The sequence below is a fragment of the Haliotis asinina genome, chromosome 2 (genome assembly GCF_037392515.1).
Source record: "Haliotis asinina isolate JCU_RB_2024 chromosome 2, JCU_Hal_asi_v2, whole genome shotgun sequence".
In the NCBI taxonomy this organism is placed as follows: Eukaryota; Metazoa; Mollusca; class Gastropoda; order Lepetellida; family Haliotidae; genus Haliotis; species Haliotis asinina.
The window spans coordinates 51,838,633-51,863,320 of NC_090281.1; the positions used below are offsets into that span (position 1 = coordinate 51,838,633).

Sequence of the window (24,688 nt, forward strand, 5' to 3'; positions counted from 1 at the left end):
TCTAAATACGACATGGCCTATATTTAGTTTTGTTCGAGACAGTACATAAACACTGACATACAAAAGTAGTGTCCGAAATAAAGCTGTGGAAAAGGACAATTGACCCGTCATAAATAAATATTATAACCAGTGATAGTGTACTGAAATAACCAGTGATGTGTAATTAAGTCAAGTACTGAGTTAATTCAAGTCTTTCGGCGAATGCGGGTCACAGATTAACTCCTAATGACACAAACATATCTCAATCAGGTGTCATGTCAAGTAAAGGAATGACACAAACATGTCTCACAACTTGGTACCGTGTCAAGAAAAGGAATGACACTAACATGTCTCACAACCAGGTAGCGTGTCAAGCAAAAGAATGACACAAACATGTCAAATAGTTCAAGTTACGATCTATCAAGTTATTTGCGAGTAATTTATTTCACCTTCCTCAGGCTGAAGCACGATCTGTGTTTCTGAATATGACCATTGCGCTATGCTGACTTTGCTCATTAATGTCTGTGTGTTGAAAAATAAGCCTTTTCAAAATTAAAAACAGAGTTTGAGTTACCGGCTTCCTCGCGCGATTTTACAAATATTTATTCTTCAACACATAGACATTGATAAGTAATTCGGTGAACTCAATGTATTTGCACCAATAATGTATATCAGTGTGCTAAATAATTTTATCTGTATACACGTACGCGATAGTGTGTGTTTGTGCGTGTGTGTGCGCGTGGAGTTCAGTTTTACCCGTTTTCACGAGAATTTCATTGGTCATTCAATAGTTTCAAGACATGAGGAGGGATATGTGTTCGTGCACCCTTTCTACTCTCCCGCTGGATCCTCCTGTTCACGTTGTATTCAGCTGTTGAGTTTACTGTTAACAATGCCCAGTAATCTCTTATCAAAGCACAGGCCCGTCTGACTCTAATGTGTGCAGGGTATTATATGTAGTAACTCGGGGGTCAAAGATCGTCCGTCAGGCCTATCGAACTAAACCGATCGCTTCAAACAGAATTAACGACCTAGTGACAGGCGCGAATTGACAAACCGGTTTGGCTGCAACAGCTTTCAGCCATTTCTTATATAACAATGACTACGCATTCTGAAACCGATACCACTACACCGAAACCGGTTTCAAAAGAAATGGACGTTCGGATACCGGTTTGAGTCGAAGCTGGTTGCGAGGGAAGCGATCCGAAATGTTGAGGACTTGATCAAGTCATTTCGCCATTAGGGGTACACTTTAGGTTTAGTATATAGACACTTGACGGGATGTTGCTAGTGTCTGATTTACGGCTGTAACTGGGGGACTGTAAAGCCTTCGACTGGAGACAACCCCGCCGCCGGCTGAAACACCACAGCGTTTCAACACCTGCACAGGTGAGATATGTATTTTCATTCAAGCGAAATCCTGTCTGCCGTACATTTGATTCATTCGTTTCTGTAAGGCTGTATGTACATGTCTACATGTTTTGCGACCTCTTGCCACTCTGTTTCAATACAATGTATGTGGTCGTGAGTGCTGCGTTGATCAATAATGTCGCGATCCGTTCATACGGATCCGACACCATTATGACCATGTTGGAGGAATACGCATGCTTACCGATTGTTTACCGTATTTACCACAAGAAAACTACCAAAATGTCTTAAAGATTAAGGGAGGTAGAGAAAATGCACGCTGTGTGTTTACGTAAGATAGTTTACGTAACTGCAGTGTTGAACGACCCATGCTTCACGTTAAAGACAACTGTAACGGTATCGGGTGGTCCGGTGAAGCAGAACGATGGGGTAGTGTAGTAAAGCGTTCGTTCGTCACACTGAAAACCCGGGTTCGATTCCCCACATGGATAGTGTGTATGTGAAGCCCATTTCTGGTGTGTTGGTGGAATACTGCTAAACGAGGCGTAAAACTAAACTCGCCCTCTCAGGAGATATGCATAGTTACCAGCTGTGTTGTTGATGGGGTATTGATAAAAGCGGCGAAAAAATCACACTCCTTCACGATCTGCATAAATTTAAACATACACATGTCATCATTATACACCCGATCCGAATATATCGGTATCAGTTCGTTTCACGTAAAGTTACTTGTAATTCACATTGACAATGCGACGTAGATCTGTAAAATATGTTGACGAATGTTCGCTGTGACACAGTTGGCATTATTTGTTACACGATATGGATTTTCTACAAGGAAAAAACTGCTTCACAGTATACTCGAGACTTAAAGTTACATAGTACTGTTGTTACTAGTTTCTGACGTTAAGGGCAGATCAATCAAGGTCGAGTAGGGTCACCATGATAAACAACTTACCATTCGATTAGGTCAGTAAAACGGATTATATTTATGCATTTAAAATCTTGGCTTATATTATTTCTTACCTGCACAGTGATAGTGATGTCGGTTGGTCACTTGATCATCGAAATGATTAACGGTTGACCATTCTCTAAGGCTTGGAACTGAGATAAGTCTATAAAGGAACCGGTAGGATGAGTGCCATATGCACTTTTAGAAATTATGACGAAAGTTATCACGTGTATGTATGCATAAGTAAGGACTTTGTTGAATTCAACAACGGTTTGGTTTTAGGAGTATTTTAAATGTTTTTTGTAACAAAATTCACAATGAATGCACGTTTACACATACCTTTCGTAAAACTGAACGAGTAGGTGATGACACCAAATAGCCCTTTCAAAAAATTATTTTAGAAGTTTTGTAAACGTTTTGTTTCCATCTATTGGGGCAAATTTAACTGATCCTACCTTACGATCAGATGAAAACAGAGACCATTTGACGTAAATGGAAACATCACGAACATATAGTAACAATTTACTTTGAGTCATGGTCTTGTTTAATTTGAAATCTGTCATTGTAACTGATTTAAAGGATATTTGTATTTGACCATTTGAGGATCAAACAACGCAAGCGTACAATACTAGGGAAGGAAAGCAGGCACGTTAATGAATAATTAATAAAATAATTAATAAAATATAATAACAACAGAGGTTGACCCGAACATTTCAAAGTTTTCAGAAATTGAAATTTGCCACATTTTTGTTGACCCGAAAAGGGCCCTTACCCTACTACCTGTGTTCTGCATGTTTACCTTGTGACATTTCTACATGTCGTAATAACGTAAGCAATTTTTTCGGCTCTCTCTCTTCAACAGCTGTTCGAATAAAGTTGAACATGCTACCTTTTCAAACCTACCTACAGTCTAAAGATTGTATCAGCTCCATGGCGCGTGTGACGCGACAGAGGTAATTTGCTGACTGGGCTGCACTTCACAGCCACCAAAGGACTCCTGGGTGACTAGCAAAGCCATAAATAAAACAAACAAGACGAGTATTTCCCCTTTGACCAAACATTAGGTGTGACTGATGACTAGTGATATTTATTGGTGCAAGTACCCAACGTATCCGAGTGAGCGAACACGGTCGTGCTTATCGTGTGTGTCATGGGGATTTTGAGGCACCGCATGTTGCCAGTCATACTGTGTCATGCAATTTATCCCCCTGGTGCGGAGTGGTGTCTATGCTGTCAGTGTCATATACACAGGCCTACCTTCCCGAAATTTGCAAGTAGATAAGTTCTTTTAAAGAGAGTATAGAGTATTTCCAAATTTGTCAGTTTGTCTCCATTATAACTTGTATTACGGTTTCCCTTCTGTTACCCTTCCCTAGCCTTAGTGTTGAAATTACGCAGAAAGTAGCGTAAATACCGACTCACCCACTCACATTTTCCCTTGTTTGTACAGACGAGCAAGTGACTTGACTTTGCAAGTGTTTGTGACGTGTGCCATCGCCGGATATGGTTGCTACGTGATAGTGATTCATAAACACTTCCTCGTTATATAACCAGGAAGGTATTGATAAACACCTCCTCGTAATAGAGCCGGGAAGGGACAATGGGTATTGCTTGTGAATGTGGAAATGCTTTGTATGTAATATTTACATATATAATCTTGGAAATTGTAAGAAATGTATATGGGGTTACAAATCGTTTTTCTAAGCATTCATATCACTGTCACACCCTGAGTTGTCTCCCCTAATAGTAGGTCCGATGGTATGGCAGATCGATGCTCAGCCATGGGGGCATGCAGGCTGTTCGTGTTGGTGGCGATGCCAGAAATAAATCGATACCTACACCAATATTGATCCGATGCAGACAACTCAGCTAAGATCGATGCTTGTCCAGTGATACGAAGTCGTTCGTGTCCGTTCGTGAATATTCGTGTGATTCCGGGAAATCGTGGAAACAAGGTTCCTCCTCACTAGTTTCATTCACTCCTTACTCATTCCTTTGTAACTTGGTCATCAGTAAACACCGATTAGAGAAGTAAAACGGAGATTTGAGGCCTTAAATAGATGCAGTAAAGGATGTCATTACTTGGACTGGTGACCCTCTGTTCTGGAATCGTAGGTCCACTGAAACAAACCAATCTTTGCGTTAACAATATCCTAACGTTTAGTTTATCCTTTCCTTTTCACCAAGTGGATCTTTGTGAGAAAGTACACTACTGGCCGGGAAAACCTAGTTCCTTTTGTTTAAAATTGTGCTTTGTATCATCATGTTGTGTCCAGAATTATTTTAGCCCCAAACTCACTCTCTAATTTCCTGCTCGACTCAGATGTCCTGGCTCTAGACAAGATGGCGGGCCTGGAGCTGCACGAGGCTGCGGCAGTGAGTGACTATGACATGCTGGAGGAGTACCTGCGCAGCGGCAAGTTTGACGTCAACTTGAAGGACGAGGATTGGCACAACATGACTGCCATGCATTGGGCAAGTAGTAAAGGTGCAGCAATCAGTTTAATACAAGAAAACATTTTATCATACAAATCTGTGTACCACAGGAGATATCGCTTGTGTGACATCTGACGATATCTCCTAGGAGATATCGCTTTGACAGTAGATTGTGCACAATGCCCTGACAATGCTATGACGTCATGAACTTGATGACGTCACAATGCTATGACATCATTGCACTGCAAATCTAATGCAAGTGCTGTGTTCAGAGATGTATATTTTTCATCGAAAACTAATGAAGAATGATTTTGGATGATAAATAGAATCTCTCCCTCGTGTCTACTGGTATCAATTATATCAACACTCGTTGATAAAGGTAAAATACCCTCGACAAGCCTTGAATATATGTTACTTTATCAACTCGTGTCGATCTATTTGAGATCAGTAGACACTTGGGTCAGATTCTCTATTTACCATATCACATGTCAATTGTTATCAAGTATTGAGAAATTAGTGTAATAGTTACCAAACATATCCTTTTACTGATACAAACTATTCATTAATTTCTTAAATCGGTTCATTGTTAGAAAATCATCGAATCCTTTTTTACCAATGGTGTACATGAATTTGTTATATGAATGTATCTGTTATCCTTGATCATAACAGGATTGGTTTTAAATGCAACTTGCACATTGTCTTCGAAAGTATTTGAATTTCCGACTGCAAAAATCACTCACAAAGGTAGTTTTGATGACTTGAATCATACAGGCAGGGACTCAAAACTAACCCGAGTACAGAGTCCCTTTAAAGGATGTATCAAACTGCAACATATGTCATATTTGGGATTTCACTTTCTTAGTAAAGTACAAATTCTAGTACTTTTGGGGGTTGAGTCCCATCCGGGATTCGAACCCGCCTCTCCAGAGTCTTGAAATTTTCTTACAGGAGACTTCGTCCGAAACACAACAACGATGCCGTATTAAGCATTTCTACATCGACGAAAGGAACCACAGTTACTTGTTTGTTTCCGTTTAAAACACCTAGTGGCAAACAAGAATAAGTTGGACTGGCGCAGAAAACGCGTTTACGAGAAGTAGGCGGTGCACGGCAAAGCTCATTCTCTTCCCACAGTGGTTACTTGTCACATCTTCCTACGTAACCTCTGTTCTAATACGACCCTTTCGTGGTGCGAGTATTCAAGGCTTGTGATTGGAGGCAATCAGATTTAGTAGTGCAAACAGCGACCTTGTTTCAAAAGTGATCGTTCGCAAGATCTCGGTAATTTCCGGATGTATCGTGAAAACTAGAACCTCTTCCCGAGTGCGATGTTTCTTCTACACAGAACTCAGCCATGTCATATTTGTTTCTCCACATTGCTTGCATTGGTCAAGTTGAATCTAAGTTGATGTAACACGTGTTCTGATTGGACAGAAAAAGGGAGATAAATCTGCTATTTTTTGCCGCTAGGTGATTTTATGAGAACTGCGAAATATGGCCGTATTAGAACAGAGGTTCGTAGGAAGATATGACAAGTAACCTCTGTGGGAAGAGAATGGGCAAAACTATTTGGCTTAAGAAAGCTAGAGCAGATGTAGGCTTGTGCGCGTGCAGTGCATGACGATGAAATTGCTTCCTCGCGTTGCTAATAAGACTGCCACGTGGTCGGTGTAACAAGTCGGCAATACTTCGTTCACAGTGGCAAGCGCCAGGATGGCACTCATGCATTCTAAAACGGGTCAATTGTCAGGACGGCGCTCAACTTATCCTTGTTTGCTAGTACGCATGATGGTATTTGATCTTTATGTGTTTACACGAAGCGTCCTTCAAATCTCTTCAGCGATTTCTTACTGCGTTGTCTAGGGTTCGGTGAAGGGATCCGCCTCCTGCTGGAGCATGGTGCTAAGGGTTCTTCGCGCACAGATACAGGCTGGACTCCCGCTCACTGTGCAGCAGAGACTGGCAAACTAACGTCGCTGCGAGCGCTACACAACGCAAACGTTCCAATTGACAGAAAAGACAAGTATGGAGACACCCCTCTGCGGATAGCCACAATATACAACCACAAAGACTGCATGAAATACTTGAAACAGTAGGTGTTTCACCTTTTAGATCGTGGCACATCAACACACACACACACACACACACACACACACACACACACACACACACACACACACACACACACACACACACACACACATATATATATATATAGAGAGAGAGAGATATACACACAGATATTTATACAAACACACTCATGGAAATAATTTAAGGAATGCATGATAGTACAAGTGTTCCTTCATATATTTCCAGATTTTCACTCACAATGCAATACATTCCTTGTGAAGAAACCTGTAAAAGAATAAAGGACCACATGTACTTGTTCCCTTTTTTATTTCCATGAGTATATTTCCCCACAAATGCTGATTATTGAATAGCGAACACTGATTTAAGACAGTTGATCCTGATTCCTCGATAAAGTTATTTAAAATCATTTCGTAACACACCGTTACACTTATTGTATTTCAAATTGATCTAAATGTCTGATATATCATGTACAGGCTTACTTAATTGGTTCTGTTATACAGAGCTGAAGTGGAGCAGAAGGAGAGGAGAGCAAGGTTGGGCATTGACGAAAATTCCGATGACGACTACGACGACGATGATGAGCGATGTCGCAGTGACAAGTGAAGACGTTGATAGCGTCACTACTTATGAGTCTATGTACAAGTTACGTGAAGTGGGTTTATGCTGCTTACACACCAGCGGATCCGGAAATGGGTGCGAGACTGAGAGACTGTCTTGTTTCATGCACTGTACACGTTAACTGGCCAATTAGTTGTTTGTAAAATTTTGATCTTCCTGTTATACCTTGATTTACATGTTAATTCCATGGGACATCGGTTACTATTATATGTACGTTGGTTTGCCCTCAAATGGTCTATTTAAAGGGGCACTTCGCTCTTCAATCAGGCAGTCCTTTGTCCTCCCGTTCCATGTATATGAAACTAGTTGTCGTGATCGTTGAGCATATATCCTTTTTATACGAATACCTTCTGTCTCTGCCTTCTCCTTGAAGGCCATCGACAAAGAAGTGACTGGGATACGTTAAAAATGTATTTTATCTTTTAAATATTCAGTTGCGTCTTTTCAGTTGTAATTGACAGTTCGTGTCAGCTATATTTAGCTTTCAATCTAAATATTACCTGCTAGTCACTGGTTTATGAATGTCTGCGTGTTTGTACATGAGCCCATATTAATGTAACTTTAGCATCACGTATATATGCTGGTGGCAAACACTTGTATCACTGCCTGTCCTCACTGTTCTTGTCATCAAAACAACGTGTTTACACATTGATTGGTACTAATTCATAGGTAAGATTTACCATTGCCTGAACACGTGTTCCAGAAACATTCCATTCCAGGACATAGAAGAGACGGTACTTGTAGCGTTTGTGTATGTAGCATGAGAGAATATCAAGATGACCATTTCTCCAGAAAAATGTAGTGTTTGAGTAAGTAGCGTGAGAGAATATCAAAATAACCATTTCTCCAGAACACCTGACTCTTGAACTCTTGAAACGACGTCGACGTCTCGGGTATTCTTCAATCAACGCAAATACCAAATCTCAATCGCTGACCACATATTGAGCGTGCGTGCGCGTTCGCGTATGTGTTTGTAACTGTGTGCCTGTGACCTGTAAGTGCATTTATCCTAAGACGACCTCCCTATTCCCTGCAGCAACCCCCAGATGTGGACGTTTTTGCCTTTATCATATACTGCTGTAGTAGATATTGCTGTGAAAATATTCCCCCGGCATTTCGGAATTATACATGTACCTTTATGATGCTGAAAACATGTTTAACCAGTCTATGTGAAGAAACATGACTCATAGAGTGTACTGTAAAAAATAAACTATACATACATCTTATGTATTCTTTTTTTCTCAAACTTGTATGGCTCACTCTGTGAGTGCGGGGTGGTTTCCCTGACTTAAACGCGATAGGCCTGGAATCTGTACTTAACGGAGAAAATGTAGTCACGTGACATGTGTTCAGGTATTACGCCGATCATTCATGTTCCATATCCCAAATGTATTCTTTTCGACAAGTTTCGTTGAATTGGCGGCACTCATCGGAGACTTTGGTCTTATCCTGGGACTAAGTGGTTGTCTGCTTGTCAAAGCAATGGTTTGCCAAGCCGATCAACCTTTTTTGGATTGCTTCTGTTAACGTGTTAACTCGATTCCTGCAGGGCCCGCTTGCACAAACCGATCTTAGCGCTACAATGATTGTAAGTCCCATTCTCCAACACAGGTTTAAGATAGTCGTGGAGCTAAGATTGCTTTGTGCAAATGGACCCTGGTTTGTGGAATGTTGGACTATATTGTTGCGCAACCTAAATGTGATAAAACTGGATCACGGTGAAAATCGGCGTTCAGACTGAACCGAAATGCCAGCGTTTAACTGAAGGCAAAGAAATATATGCGTGATTTTATTTGTTCGTAAGAATATTTCACGGACTATGAACATAAAACATTTCATTATAATTAATATATGCTTACCGCTAACCCGCTGACCAACTTTATTAAAGGGAACCTTCTTTCAGGTTACTGTTGTATAGCATAAACTCACACGTCACGCTGACAATCACACACAATAAGTCACCTTATTTGAGTGTCACTGTTTGATACCTAAGCATATATTCAATATCTGGTGTATTTAATTGTCTCTATGTTAATTTTAATAATAACATTCACAGGACCCACTTTCTATCCTGATATCATTAGTGTACTTTCGATTCTATAACTGAAGCGGTTGGAGACCAATAAATGAGTCGACATGAGTTTGTGAGCAAGGTCAATGGCACTGGAATCATCTCGAGTCCACGGTAAGTGACACAGTTATAAAACACGTCATTTGTACTTTTGTTTTATAATACCTGTCCATAAACTTTACCACACTGATTCATAAGCAGTATGCGAAATAGCCATTGGCCCGCTAGCACGTGGCTAGTAAATGTCCAGTCGGGCCAGTAAATCTCCAAGTCACTTGCCTGACTGGCTAGTGCATTTTCATGAGGTAATTTATTTGACTTATTACTCTCTCCCACTTGTTAAGGTATAATGCACTTTCAAATCATGTAAGATTGTGGCCTGACAGATGACCACATTTTAACCTTAGTTTCTACGTTCAAATAATGGGCTTGTGAATTATTTTGTGGACTAGTAACTTTCAGGCACAGCTAGCTAGACTAGCAAGCATAATCTGGAAAATATTTCGCTCTACTTTACTCTGTGATACTCTCTGACCACCCTCAGTTACACCTGTATAAATAAACGCTACAAAACCATTTCCATTTTGATAACAAAATTCTGCTTAAATGAGACTCGACTGTACAACTGAGTGTGTTTTTATATGTAATTATCAAATAGTGACCAGGTTTATCTTGACATACCTGGTGCTCCTGTAATAAAACATGCATGGGTAGGTCGATTGTTGACCTGGTTGAGAACCAACAGTATAGGAAAATATGGTAAACGTCAAGTACGGAATGGCAGCAGACATTCTTTCTGTCATCGATTTCCACATTACATCCACAAAACAGTTTGAAAGCTTTACTGAGGCCTTGGATGTTGTAATCATGATAAAAACAACCACTGTTTACTGAGCGCTTTCATGAAACGACATCTAGCATGTTGTTGACATATTTTAGCTGTTTTTTGAGTATGTGCAGTCATGTGCCTTTTAATCAGGTTGTAGTGTTACACCGATATTAATCAGGTTGTAGTGTAACACCGATATTAATCAGGTTGTAGTGTGACACCGATATTAATCAGGTTGTGGTGTGACACCGATAATTAGTCCTGCAAAGCAAACATATAAAAATCACTTTCAGCGGGATACAAGCACACCAACGATCCCGTTGTTGGACAGAGGCACTACACACTACAAGCTAGTCAGCACTGTTAACAGTAAGAGTGACGATCCCGTTGTTGGACAGAGGCACTACACACTACAATACAAGATAGTCAGCACTGTTTACAATGAGAGTTACTGTTTCCTTTCTGCATAGAGGCACTAAACATTAACAGTAAGAGTGCCGATCCCGTTACTGGATAGAGGCACTACACATTATAGGCTTGTCAAAACTGCAAACAGTGAGAAACAAACGAACTTGAATACAGGCACTACACAATACAGGCTAGTCAGCACCGCTAACATGCACGATCCGTTATTAAACAGTGGCACTAAACACAACAGGCAAGTCAACATTGATAGCAGCGAGAGTTACTATCCGTTATTGGATAGAGAGGTTATGAGGAAAGTTGAATGTCATCTGCTAGTGACTAACAGAGCTGATTGATCAGACGCAAGATTTGACACTATGTGTTTCAGTTTCGGTACTTCAGCATGCGGTCTATTCCGTCATATGTTCTCTCTTTTTTGTAAAAAAAAGAAGCAACATTATTTATGGGAAACATGTGCTTTAATAAGACTTGATTATTTACAGATCGCCATTATACAGCTCTATCCCTTTCTATATATATGTGTGTGTGGTATATTTGTTATGTACATAGGGCATTGCTGGCATATAACAGTTGCATTGCTGATCTGTGGTTATGATATATACATATGGAAATTAATTAAGCAACACCAAATTCAAAGACACATAAAAACTTAACAAAGTATAACGAAGTAATTTTGATGATTGATTATTCAATTTTGATGTATTGACATACAGCATGAGCTTTTCATGGGTTGATATGACGCGCGTGAAGCTTGCACAGCGCACGTGCATTGCTTTAACCTCAACTTTCGAAAAATGCACTTTTTCCCTGGGGTGTTTACAAGCGCAGGTTGTCGATTGCATTCGGTTTTTCATTCATTTCAATGTCATGGCACGTAGGAAATTATCAGAGGCCACTCGTTGGCAAATAATCGGCATGAGGAATGCTGGTATGTCTCTAAGACAAATCGGGACTCAAATCGGACGACATCATTCCATAATTTCAAAACTTTTGAAAAAATACCGGGCCACTAATGAAGTTAAAGACCTGCCTAGACCAGGAAGACCCAGGAAGACCACAGTCCGCGAGGACAGAGCTTTACTGAGACTTGTACGGCGCAGGTCCTTCGACTCGAGCTCTCGGTTGAGACAGGAGTGGCTTCCAGGGAGACCCATCTCGAACAGGACTGTTCGGAATCGTCTGAAAGCTGCAGGATACCGGGCAAGGAGGCCAATCAAGCGACCCAGACTGTCTCCAGCCCATAAGGCAGCCCGACTGGCCTGGTGTAATGACCGTTTGCACTGGAACATTGCCTCTTGGAGGAAGGTCCATTTCTCAGATGAGAGCCGGTTCTTGCTGCACATGGTGGACGGTCGTACTCGGGTCTGGAGGCAGAGGAACACAGCAATGGCTCCACGGAACATCCAGGAGACTGTGGCCTTTGGGGGAGGTTCCGTTATGGTATGGGGGTGCATTTCCATGAACTGCAAGTTGGATATCATTACCATCCGTGGCAACCTTAACGGTGTTCGTTACCAACAGGAGGTTCTTGACAGGGCTGTGGTACCTCATTTTGAGAACCATCCTCTGGCAACGAGACCCATATTTATGGACGACAATGCTAGACCTCACAGGGCGCATGCTGTAAATGATTTTTTGCGGCAAAATGCAATTGACAGAATTCCATGGCCTGCCATGAGCCCTGACCTCAACCCCATTGAACATTTGTGGGACTTTATTGGCCGTCGTGTGAGGCAGAGAGACCCACCAGTCCATAATCTCAACGAATTGACGGCTGCCCTGCATGAGGAGTGGAACAGGATCCCCCAGAATCAGATCCGGAGACTCATCCAAGGAATGAGGAGGCGTCTGGAATCGGTGGTGCGTGCGCAGGGAGGACACACTAGATATTGATGAAAGTCGGTGTGCAGACTCTCAGATGACTGTTCTTTCTTTCCATGTGACATTTGTGTTAATACACCTGACAACAACGTCTGTGGATGAATAGTAAATTGTGTCCATTTTTTCATGAATTTAAGACAGTTTTAAGAATTTGGATTTCGTTGCAATAAAGCAAAGTCTTGATACTTTTTCCCTTTAAGTTGTTTGTCAGAGATCGTCTGTTGAATAAAAAAGTGTCAAACTATATCAACCCGGCATATTTTGATTGTCAGAACACTTCAAAGTTGCTCCAATAGAAAAAATTGGGGTGTTGCTTGATTAATTTCCAGGTGTATATATGCGGTACAGCTGTGGTATAACAATTGCAAAGCTGGGGCATTGCTGTGATACACAAGTTGCATATCTGGCAATATAGCTGCGAGACAGATGTGATAAAGATGTACATGGTATAGGTGTAGTGGTGCTGGTGCAATATTTACTACAGCGTCGGTTTATTTACACGTGAATCTTTCCGATGAGGACATGATTCAAGAAGCATGGACATAACAAATGTTAATGAATAAACCATTAAAATTAAAATGTTCAACTGGAAAAGAACTGATGTCTTCCACGGCTCGTTCTATGACTCAAGTCCAAACAATCAGATATTTGTCGTCGTAAATAAATAATATCGCTAATGCAATGCAATACTCAAGAGTACCGGACACCGGCACGTGCCCTTAGGTGTTTAAACACATGACCCACATAATAGCAGGTCATTTAATTTCTTAATGCTTTGTACTTTGGACTTGAGTTTAATGATACACTTCCTCCATGGAAACGCTCAAGTGGACAATCAACGGGACAGTCCCTGCTTCGCGGATAGAGATGAAGCCGCCTTTAAACAGAGTATATGCTTCGTGAACACGTGAAGACTACAGATACTATCTTGTAGTCTACTGATGCTGTGCTAGTCGTGAAAGGGCTTGTACCAGAATTATAAGTCCAAGAATATTTTGATTAGTGTCTACACAGACGGCTGAAGACGAGTACTTCCCGAGAACATTGTCGTCGGCGTAGTTTACGAACGGCGTAGTTGGTATGGTGGTTGTGAAGGCTGCGATAGGCCGCACTGTGCTCGCTATGCATTTCGGCGTGTCCATCTCCTTCAGATCGACCATGACGTCAGATTCCACGCCGACCCAGAACACCTCCTTCTCCATTACAAAGGTGGCGCTGTCATAAAGGGAGATAATCCAATTATTAATCGCTTAAACCTTACCTGAGTGAGTGAGTGAGTGATTGAGTTTGCTTTAACGCAGCGTTGAACAGTATTTCAGTTATATCACACAGAGTATCGGTTTGGGTAGAACGTGTTAATCGATTCAACTATTTCAGCCCTTTACTATAGCAGACGAAATGGCAAAGATAGTATGACTGTGAAGGGTAACTAATGTACCGGAAAAAGACATTTCTCGCTTTTAAAATAATCGTAGGAAAACAAACAACGCTGGTTCAGAAGACATTCGCCAAAACGCAACATGGTCCCAATAACAGCAAGCAGTCCGAAAACCTCCTACGAATCATGCATTTTCAAAACATGAGAAACGTAATATGAGACATTGGTCCCGATGCACGCGCATGACTGAGGCATAAATAGCGATGTTGCACACAAAAAGCATGCAGAAACAAAAAATATATAAAAAATTATAAAAAAACACACTACGAATATGCCAAGAGTTGCGCAAGCGCAACGAGGCGATCGGTTTGGCCAATATCGGGGCTTCACAGCGTCAGCTGGCATGAACTTTAACAGCAGCCAGCCCACCAACAGCAATCTGAGAAACCGCTTCCAGCAAGAGGCAAGACTCAAGACCGCCCAAGACCATGTGTCACAACACCAGCCGCAGACTGTTGCATCTGGCAGATCATCTTCGGTACAGATTTGCGACGACGACATCAACGACAGCAATAGGGTACGCAATCAGCAGACGAACAGTCTGTCGCCACCTTGGTATGGTTGGTATACGAGCCGACCGCTATTACCGTGAAATAGCCTTGACCCGTCCACACCATCAACGCAGACTGCAATGGGTACCAAACTGTACCTCGACAGCAGCGGCGTGACTTGGAGATGGTGCTTTTTGCAGATGAATGTCGGTTCAGGAACAATGGCAGAATGAAAGTTTTTCGACGTAGAGGAGAGGGACTGGTATAAAACTGCATTCAAGAAGTTCAACCTGGGAGCGTCATGATATGGGACGTCATTTGTGGCCAACCGAGGAAATCTGAATGCTTGGCGACACAGGGGTGAAGTGTTGAGACCGTCTCTAATGCCCTTTATCCGACACCAGTCAAGAGCAGCACAACACAGAAAGGCCTCACACCCACAGCCAGAATTGTTCGACAATACCTGCACAACGTTAACGTCGATGATAACCATCTTTTCACGATAGTTAAATTAGCATGACAGAGAATGGCAATTAGTATGACAGCGAGAGATAAATAGTTAATCGTGAATAAATCATTTAATAGTGACAGTGTCCAATGACTATTTTGCATGATAGTGGCCAATAGGTAATACATGTGTGAATATTAACTGTTAAATATGGTAGTTTCTCACGACTAGTGAATATTAGCGTGAAGAGAGTGGGACATATTGAGACATATTAAGGTTTTCTTCGCTCCACATTATTTCACCTCAAGAAGGTAAACAGAACTGAATCAGTATACATATCACCGGGGGATGTGGGGTAGCCTGGTGGTTTGAGCGTTCGATCGTCACACCGAAGACCTGGGTTCGATTCCCTACTGGGTACAATGTGTGAAGCCCATTTCTGGTGTCCCCTGCAGCTAAAAGCGACATAACACATGCACACTCACTCACTCCTCACTCACCGAATGACCACGTGACCAGCTGGAGTGACAGGCGGTGTCCAGTAGATGTCCTTCCGTGTCTTCTTGGACGGCATCTTGTGTGTCACCGCCGACTGTAATGGCGTCAATGCGACATTGTATCACCTGGCTTGCCTCACATGACACATTCCTAACCAACTAAACCACTAACACTACACCAGACAGTAGCGATAGGACAGCAGTTGGGAAATAGTCGATGTCAAGTTTTAACTGCTATGTCAGATGTATAACAACAAAATACATCTTCTTTATAAAGCGTTAAGGAACACCCACTAACTCACTCACTCACTCACTCATGTTCTTTATAAACGTCGTTGTTTACCTGTAGGAAGCAGCCTGTCTGGACATCAAAGTAAGTCACAACTAACAAATTGTCATTTGTTCATGTTCAGTGAATGTGCAGTTGTATGACTGGATTCTTCTCTTTCGTTTGACTTTCTTGTGTGGTTAAATACAAGCTGTGTTGGTTAAAACAAGTTAGTTTGTCCCAATTTATCTCCTCGTCTCCTATCACAAACTAGGGTCCGTGGAGGCAGCAAAGGTACTGTATGTCGCCATGGTCCGTAGTATGGTATCTACCTTTAGTTGTTAGAGCTCTAGATATACTCATTATATTGTATTATCCCTGATTGTCAAATAACTGTGAAGCTAAATGGCAAATTTGATATTTGAATTTGCGATATTCTAGTCACGATATGGCTGCATATATATCGACGATGGGTCACTCCCATCACAATCCACAGGGTCTTGGTCATCATCTTTCACTGAATACAGGACGTGAATGCGAGAGAATACCGATGGGTCGCCGTCTTATATGCTTCTGTAACAGAGATGACTCACGTGTATTTTGCCGAAGCAGTGTTGTGCTTCCAGTTCATTGTCGTTGATAGTAAAGGAGCCGATAACCTCAGTGACGTTGACACGACACCCCACACGACGAGCCTGCACGAAGACACCTCGGAAATACCCCACTGTTGCGATCAGACTGACTGTGCAGGATAGTGCAAACATGTATGTAGGTTAATATGATCAGTATGGAAGCGTACATAGATATTGTATGTATAGGTTAAAATGGCCAGTATGGAAGCGTACAAGTGACAAAGTCTCAAAAACGATAGAACGCTTACATCGTAAATCTACGTAGATTATATTCATATATGCGTAGATGAGAACATTGAAGTTACTTATAGTTTATAGCACATTAACAAATTAAATAAATATTCTTTATTTAACGTTCAGACAGTACCTCAAAAAGACATATCAATGTCAAGGTAAGAGGTCAAACAAATCGGTCACAATATCTAACGGCAGGGGTTGCAGAAAGTAGAAAATATGTTACCCAAATCAATGATCAAATACTACCTTGTCGCAGCAAGTCGAAAATAACAACCGATAGGGAAAGTCTTTGTTTTGTTCCATAAAGTCGAGGGAGATTTCATAGACAGACCAACACCAGTGTCATATTCGTGCACTTAGGTGCCGGGTGGATAATTGATTGAATATATAATGCCATGGAATAGAGTAGTCTTCATAAATAGAGTGAAGGGGTAAGACAATGCTTCAGACATGATAATCATTCTGTTTAGACTGAGGCAGTAATGCGACTCCATGGGTAGATCAACACCGATGTCCTATTCGTGTACACGTGTTCCGGGTGGATGTATGGATACATAATGCCACTGAATAATCACAGTTGGTTAAAGAGAAATTTTCTTAAATATATCGAAATTTGAGTACTTAGCCCTCAAGGTTCCAGTAACTCACTGATACCCATTGTGTTAGTTGAGTTATTAATGAAACGTGCAGTACTGAAAATATTACTTTTTATGGTTGTATTGGGGTCGTATTTCTTCTTGGGAACTGTAATCTTGTAAGGGGTGGGGGTGACCTGAGCCTCAGTGCCGTGTCCAGATGGAAACATGTCCCCACAGGACATGATTGGGGCTCCCCCCGGGTAGCAGGACGCTGGGGGACAGGCGAGGAATATCCACAGGAAGACGCCGGACACCACAGTACTGACCAGGCCACGAGACCAACTCTGAAGAAGTAAACAAACAAAAATGCGTGCGGGAACTGGAATGTTGAAACAAGACCTGGAGCACAATGGTTAAGTCGGGAAAGTTGATGGACTGAAAAAAAAGTTGGAAATTATGACAAACATTGATTCTTTTTATAGGTATTTGGATATCGTGACCTTTGTGTAATCAACCGATAAGGGAAGTGCTGGGGAGGTCAGCCTTGCTCAGCTGTGTCGTCCACATTCGCTAACAGACTGGCGCGCGTCTCTGTTACGTCTAGAGATGACAATACACATATCAGGATTGGACAGGGAAGTAATTTGACGTTGTCTACAGAAAAAAATAAGAATAATTTCTTGGACTGTGTAGAATACATTGACTGAAAATGGAATGTTGTTATATAAAGAAAACTAGAGCGCACTGACAAACGAATTAGTTGCGTAAGTAACTATGATACTATCATCTTTTTGTCCTATTATTATACAGGAAACATTGACAGTGCACGGTATATGTATATGCAACTGCAGCATCTTCTCAATATTCACCGAAATATATGTAGGTATGCATGTATGGATGTGAAAAGGTTGCACATGTCTATGTGCCCCTTGGCGATGAATGCATGGTCTTGAATTCTTATATTTACACTTGTGTATAGACACGGGTGAGAGAGTTTAGTTATACGCCGGACTGATAAATATTCCAGTTATAAGGTAGTAGTTTGCAAACAATCGAATCTGGACCGGATAATCCAGTGATCAACAGCAGGAGCATCGGTCTACGCAAATGGGATACGATAACGTGTCAGCCAAGTTCGCGAGTCTGACCACCGGATCCAACTAGTCGACTCTTACGTTAAGCATGGGATACTGAAGCTCATTTCTAACCCGTATGTAGAAGAAGATGTAGAAGAGCAGAAGAACATGTGAACGGTTGACAACGGACATCCAAGTGTCATCGACTATAAATTCCCTTGTTTGTTTACAATCCCCCCCCCCCTCCCCCCAAAAAAAAAAATTAAATAAATAAAAAAAATATATATAAAAATGCACTTTGATTGAAGAGTCACACGAGCGTCAGTTCAAGATCAATATAGAAGCAAACCGAACATGTCAAAATAAATGAATAAATATTTGACGTTTGTTTTATCACTGCATCTTAAGTAATCAAGGGCTTGCTGGATGTGTTTGCCTTTATCACCTTGTCGAAATATGCAAGGGAGTGATTGTAGGACGGCGTATGATTGTAGGACGGCGTAGGAACGTAGCAGTCAACTAGCGACTTTATTGCAAAAGTGGCTTCTGTATTGTGATAGCATCACAAAACTGAATGGGTGAATATGGTTTTGCGCCGCATTTAGCAATGTTTGAGCAATATCACGACGGGGTACAACAGGCATGGGCGCCCTTGAGCGGAATCGAACCTAAGTATTGAGCTTAAAGTGACTTTAACTATTAGGCTACTTGTCTCCCGGCATAACAAGAGGGTTTTAGCTATGTCAGAATTATTGCAATAGTACAAATGGCCCCGATACGTATCCATATTACGTAATACACAAAGGACGAAACAAGCGTGTACTGAGGATATCCCAACAGAAAACAGCCTTGTCCAAGTGAGCACGTTTCGTCATTTGTTTGCCACGTACCTTTTCAGCTAAAATGTCGTAACACCACTACGCGCAGTAAAAATATTGTGTCTCTTTTTCTTAACAATACCCCTTTGTTAACTTTGAACTCTGTTACAGTTGTTTTATTGGCAAAAACGCATTTCTGAGCACTGACCCAAAAATTCTGCGGCGAAGTGCCAAAGGTGATGGCATGTGGCTTAATGGCAACGGCCATTTTGGCAAAGGTGAATAGTTTCGTGAACAGGTTTGGCACAAACTGAAACTGATTAATTTCCAGCGTATATTCATAAAACGAATGGACATATTTCCAAACAGTGGATTTACTTCAATCCAAGGATAACTACATTATTTGTATCCCTAATCACGTGACAGTTACTCCACTTAAAAATCACACGTGACTAATCCCGCTGTAAATCCCCTCAAAGCGGAAAGTGTACAGAGAAATGATCGTTGTACCCTAAGTCTAACACGTCAAATCTCCCTCGACTTTATGGAACAAAACAAAGACTTTCCTTATCGGTTGTTATTTTCGACTTGCTGCGACAAGGTACCTTCATCTCAAAGGTTAAAAGAAAGTAGAAGATGCTCACTTGCATGTGAGAACTTGCACAGGACCATTCATATTACAGTACTTTCTGTACGATTGTTCCATTATTCAAAGTTATCTAAGTAAACTTAGCCCCAGTGATATTCGTTACACTGGGACCCACTGTAGGAGTGTAACGAATAACACTGTTGCTAAATTTACTTAGACTGGAAGATAATGACAGCGATTTGATACAAGTTCTTGTGACTAAATCTTTAATTCTAATAATATTCATATGCATGTAATCCACTTCAAAATGAAAAATTCATGAATGGCTGACGTTAGATGTTTGTATGGTTATAAGAGTAGTAGATATGTAATGGACTCTGATTAAAAATCGTGTAAAATAATACAGTAAATGTTATCGTATTTGCAGGCATCTCTTTATTCAGTTTTAGGAGCACCATACTCATATTTTGAACGTATACTATCGAATACTTGGGTTGAATATGTAGCTAGAGGCTCCCCAAAGAGTGCTTTAATGTGATATCTTCCTGGAATATATTCTAGAAACAAATCGTGGTGACATGTCTAGTTATTCTACGTAACAAATAGGTCTAGGAACATAATAGGTGTGATATTATCCTTGACTTCTAACCCAATCACCTATTAACAAGAAGACACGGGCTGTCTTGGTCAGTCTCCCCAAGTTTCAGGTCTACTGAAAACCCCGCTGGTCCTCAAGGTACTGTTCTCTATGCAGCATATTTGACAAAAAAATGTCCAGATGTTCATTAGAGTACATTCAGGTGATCATAATACCTATTTCCTGCTGCATCACATCGCATTAGAGTGTTTCCACTGTTAAAAATGAATCACCCACTGATGTGTAAAGCTAAATGCATGTTGTTATGATATATTGCATTTTTTGCGTTGTCAGATTGATACGATCATGTGTATTTTTGTGTTTTAGTATTTTATCGCGAAAAATATTCGTCAAGCATTTCAAAGACGCAGTGCCTGCAAACGGAAATGGCTACCAGCGCATGAAGGCGCTACTTGTGCACTTTCCTAATGCAGAGGTAAATATTGGAAGAGAGATATAAAAACGTATTTAAATACCTAAAACATATAGCCCAGTGTCAGTTTTTATATCTTGAACCTTACTGGTTAAATACAAAACAAATGTAAATATGCTTTTTAAAAAACAATCCCATTGTGCACATTAACAGACAGTTGTGCCTTACCTTCAGACACCGTTTGACACTTTACATGAACTCGGGTTTTTAACAGACAGTCCTTAGATGCGCTGCGGGAGTTCTCAAGACGAAATGGCGCACAGGTTGGAAATTAATGCACCAAGTGAATGCCAGGCGCCAAAATAACACCCTGTATTTGTATTCTCAAACTCATTTGACTACGTTAACAGAATGGTGGCAGCGGCTTACCCATACAGAACTGCACTAATCGGAAACGATGGAATACCTTACTGTTCAATAGAGTGACGAGGTGGAGTGGGTTATGTATGGTGGTTGGGTAGAGGATGTCACACTTAAGAATATTCTACCTTGAGGGACGTGCATGTACGCACGTGATCATGTTGCTGCTTTTAACGTGATAGCCCATATAGTTAGTGAATGAGTGAGTTAAAATTTATATACTAGCACACGAAGGACTTGCTGCAGTTCTATCATGGATAAATCACTCTGAGCGGACACGTCTGTGTTTTATTCCCTCAAGGAACGGTAATAACAAGCACCACCTTCTGTCGTTATTCGCTAGGAAGGGACCACCGTCATTACACCGATGGTATATGGGTTACACCGGTATCCCACAGGTCCCACAACAACACCTCTTAATGGTTTGTTTGTTTGTGTGTGTGTGTGCGCGCGCGCCTAGATTTTCGACGCTCTACGATAGTCGTAACTTATTGTTAATGTATAGCACTTGCGACTATCTTAACGCTAACAGAGCTTCAGAAATCTAGGCCCAGGTTACCACACCACCTCTTTTGCAATAGAAGGCAAGACTAAGCACAGGCGACTTTCTGGAAGAACATTCGATATACCCACATTTCAGAAGATTTCAGCGGTTACAAAATGTGTATGACACATATAGGTATTTCAAAATAATACATGGATGTTCGGAATAAATGTAATTAATGAAAGGATGTTACTTAGCTTTTTCTAAGCAATACGTGAACGTATGTAAATTATGTTGTATCTGAAATAGAAATAGGAGATGAATGTGGAGAATTAAATAATACATTAACAATGAAATTTAATTTCCTGACCACTCCCATACCTAACACTGATCTGGATGTTAATAATATTTGAAAAACTTATCATATTACATGTTTTTTTTCGATGGCAGAATATCTCACAAGGCAGTGTCAAGATTTATTTTATTTTGCACATACAGGACTTAACAGTTCGTTTTTGTAAAATCTTTAATCAAGAGTGCATGTACCATGGAGGTGCCCCCATACCACTGAGGTGGTTTACAAGCACATCAAAAGTGATAATTGAGCTGCTTACCATTTCAGTCGTTGAAGAGAGGCCTAGTACAATCCAGTGTTATAAGACTTTATGATAGTCCCGTGTGACTTAGTCCATTGTTCCTGCGAGAGTAGACGTCACTGACGCCGAGTTCAGATTGCACACGACACGGCGAGCTGATTGGCCCTTTAACTTAACAATTCCATCAAATATTTGAGATGACAGTTAGCACCGACACGTGTTCGTGTTGACAGTGAACGGTACACTCCCAAATACGTTACCAGGCGCTGTCATTTTAACAGCATTCGATGAACACTGATTCCACCTTTATTACTTGCCCGAGTTCCGTGTCAAGACTCTCATGAAACACCTCCCTTCACATTGATATCACAAGATTCAGAACAGCCCGCGAAGTTTCTGCCTGGGTGATCATTTGAAGCATGTTTAGGTTTCGGAATATTGTTTGTGTCTACAATGGTTAACCGGGCCAAGGGATGGTTGTTTGGTTGTCGTGGGGACAAAGACATTTCTGACCTCAAGAAAAACAAAGGCCATTTTTTTTTTGGTTTACTGGTGAGAATCCACCAACTCGAGACACGAACGTTGCAAACGTAGAATGGCGGCGACAGCAGAAATGAAATACACACAGTCTTTACACCTAAGTCAACTTGCCTGCTCTTGAAGACACACTCGGGGCAAAGACTGTCCAGGAAAACAGTTCACTACGTTAAAGAATCTAAATGCGGAATTATGACACAGCTGCTAAAGATCGGCTTATCACAATCTCCGACCAAACTCGGCCTATGTTAGAGGATTGCGAAATCTACCGAAATCCTTATCAAATTTATTTTGTCGGATATCTTCAGAGTTTCAATGTTTGCCATCTCCTTAGAGGTTAAACGTCATATTTCTCGACTGTGTGTTTTGAGATTTAATTGTCATTTGTTCACATGCATCAATACAATTGTTTTCTTTTTTTATCCCGGACATTAGCCGACGGACAATTTGTACTCTGTGTGCCGAAACGTTTCATGGCGGTACCTGTCTAACAAAGGGGTGGCGGGTGTCGATAGTGAACCATATATATATATATGTATGTATGTATGTATGTATGTATGTATGTATGTATGTATGTATGTATGTATGTATGTATGTATGTATGTATGTATGTATATATATATATATATATATATATATATATATATATATGTATATGTATAAAATATATGTATAAAATGTAATATAAATGTAATTTTGCGAGCATAATAAAATGTATAAAATATATGTATAAAATGTAATATAAATGTAATTTTGCGAGCATACCACTAGCTAATGCATATGAGAAAAAGAATTATATATCCATACGGATAAAACATTTCCAAAGGAATGGAATAAATTGTCACATTTCCCTTAATTTCTCTTCAGCATCTGTTTGGTTTCTTCATTTGCACGATGTCAGTCTGGTAAATCCAATATCCCCTACTGTTTTTATTGGTATATAAACGTGATATTGTGATTTATATATGTACACTCAGCTGAGGTTATAGTTGATTTTTCCAATGAGTATGGAAAGTGTTTTGTTAATTTTCCCAAATATCACGTGTATTTAAACTGGATGCGTTTGTGTTGTTGTTTTGGGTTTTTCAGATGCAGATATGTTTGATTAGGAGGTTCTAAAAGCTACTGTAACATGCTGTTGCTATAGTCTATATTAGATGAGGAAGTGAGTGAATGTTGGTTGAGACCGCAGTCAACAATAGTCAGTGTTTATTATTATGTCAATACACAGCTCTGGACCATGTACACCAGTCACTGAACCTATGAGCAACGAACCCGGCCAGCCAGGTCAAGGAGCAAGACCACCGGATCACCAATTCAGATGGGTTTGTGCCAGCATAAACAAATGGGGAAATAGTTGCACCTGTAATGCTATAGCACTTAATATAAAACACCCATGCTTGATTATATCTAGTCTCAGATATTCGGCGAAGATGGCAAAATAGAGGCGAAACTCGCTGCGAAAAACGACTGCGACACCAAGTGTTCGCGGAAACAGTAATGGTAAAATATGTTAAAGGATACACTGCTTTGGATTAACAGAGTTAAACAAAATAAATATCTAAACCTGTCGCCGTTTAACATAAATGCTAGTAATATTTAAATAAACATTTAAACAATTAGCTTAAAAGTAAATTCCTCTCAGACGTATGTTTTATAAATCAAATGTCTTGACTGTACATTCTGATACACACATCCGCTGCATATGCATTAGTACACACCAGGCCGTAGTGAACTTATCTTAGTAAGGGGTACACGACCCACGTTAAAGAGCCTTATATTAATACTTGCGCCCATCTGTCCCCTGGGTTACCTACGGCCCTGTACACACGGGTGATAGGGCGGGCCGTCGAGTTCACTGCATGTCATCGTATACCATACAGTTGCCTAGATCGATGTTCATACTGTTCATTGCTGGATT

General features: G+C 40.8%; 2 protein-coding genes across 2 annotated transcripts; one reads left to right on the forward strand and one right to left on the reverse strand.

The window, feature by feature from the left end:
- The first annotated feature begins 1,137 nt into the window (after window positions 1–1,137).
- Window positions 1,138–8,667, forward strand: LOC137272647 (ankyrin repeat domain-containing protein 66-like). Its single transcript, XM_067805042.1, has 4 exons — window positions 1,138–1,368; window positions 4,620–4,784; window positions 6,596–6,824; window positions 7,324–8,667. The coding sequence occupies exons 2-4, from the start codon at window positions 4,640–4,642 to the stop codon at window positions 7,424–7,426; spliced, it is 477 nt and encodes a 158-aa protein (XP_067661143.1). The 5' UTR covers window positions 1,138–1,368; window positions 4,620–4,639; the 3' UTR covers window positions 7,427–8,667.
- Window positions 8,668–11,206: 2,539 nt separating this feature from the next.
- On the reverse strand, window positions 11,207–19,399 carry LOC137271874 (putative defense protein Hdd11). The gene is made up of 5 exons (XM_067804264.1): window positions 19,340–19,399; window positions 17,365–17,581; window positions 16,384–16,532; window positions 15,526–15,617; window positions 11,207–13,863 (listed from the first exon to the last, which is right to left on the reverse strand). Exons 1-5 carry the CDS (start codon window positions 19,397–19,399, stop codon window positions 13,584–13,586), a joined length of 798 nt encoding a protein of 265 aa, XP_067660365.1. The 3' UTR covers window positions 11,207–13,583.
- Window positions 19,400–24,688: the final 5,289 nt, after the last annotated feature.